The sequence below is a fragment of the Chaetura pelagica genome, unplaced genomic scaffold (genome assembly GCF_000747805.2).
Source record: "Chaetura pelagica isolate M959 unplaced genomic scaffold, ChaPel_1.0 scaffold829, whole genome shotgun sequence".
Taxonomy (NCBI): Eukaryota; Metazoa; Chordata; class Aves; order Apodiformes; family Apodidae; genus Chaetura; species Chaetura pelagica.
The window spans coordinates 850,270-850,916 of record NW_009954535.1 but is presented as its reverse complement, the minus strand read 5'-3'; the positions used below and the strand labels follow the sequence as shown (position 1 = coordinate 850,916).

General features: G+C 52.1%; 1 protein-coding gene across 1 annotated transcript in view; it reads left to right on the top strand.

The window, feature by feature from the left end:
- The window catches only part of MED12L (mediator complex subunit 12-like), a 109,235-nt gene that overhangs the window by 5,997 nt on the left and 102,591 nt on the right, over positions 1 to 647 (top strand). The window contains 1 exon segment of the mRNA XM_010004741.1: positions 128 to 238. Within this exon segment, the coding sequence (XP_010003043.1) occupies positions 128 to 238 (111 nt within the window).

Sequence of the window (647 nt, the reverse complement as noted above, 5' to 3'; positions counted from 1 at the left end):
GGTCTCGGTACCTCCCTGCTGGCAGGGGTGGTGGCAGCAACACCGGCTGAGAGGAACCCTGTCATTGCACACCTGCCCCTGTTGTGCTCCTAGTTTATATGAGATGTGTTATTTTCAGTCCTTTAAGGAAGGGATGCTGGGGAGACGTGAGTGTTTGACCTGGGTACTGGGTGTTCTGGAAAAGATCAGACCCACTGCCCATGAGCTGCTTAAGCTGTTGTTGCCACTAACGTTGCAGGTACGGGCGTATTTTAAAGCCCAAATCCATGTAAATGTGCCTCATACGTGTCAGTTGGTTTTAATTCTGTGCTGCTAAAATGTAAGTGCTTCTGCTCAGGACACTTAGGGAACGTATTGCATGAGCCTGGCTTGGAATTTATAAACGCCTTTAAAATAGTCACACTTTATAATCCTTCATGTGAACAGGCAGCAGGATTCTGTTGCTGTAACACGTCCTGGAGAAGAGATGGAGTTTTTAAGAGCCAGAAGTAAAGATCTGCATTTGGGCCGCTAGGTATTTTGCTGTGGACTCCTAAATACTGGCGGTGACTCCTTGCAGCCCGTGCCCGCTCGGTGCCGGGTCGCTGAGCATCCCGCGGAGCGCGCCCCGCTGTTCCTGCCCCGCAGCGCTCGGAGCAGCCCGGCCC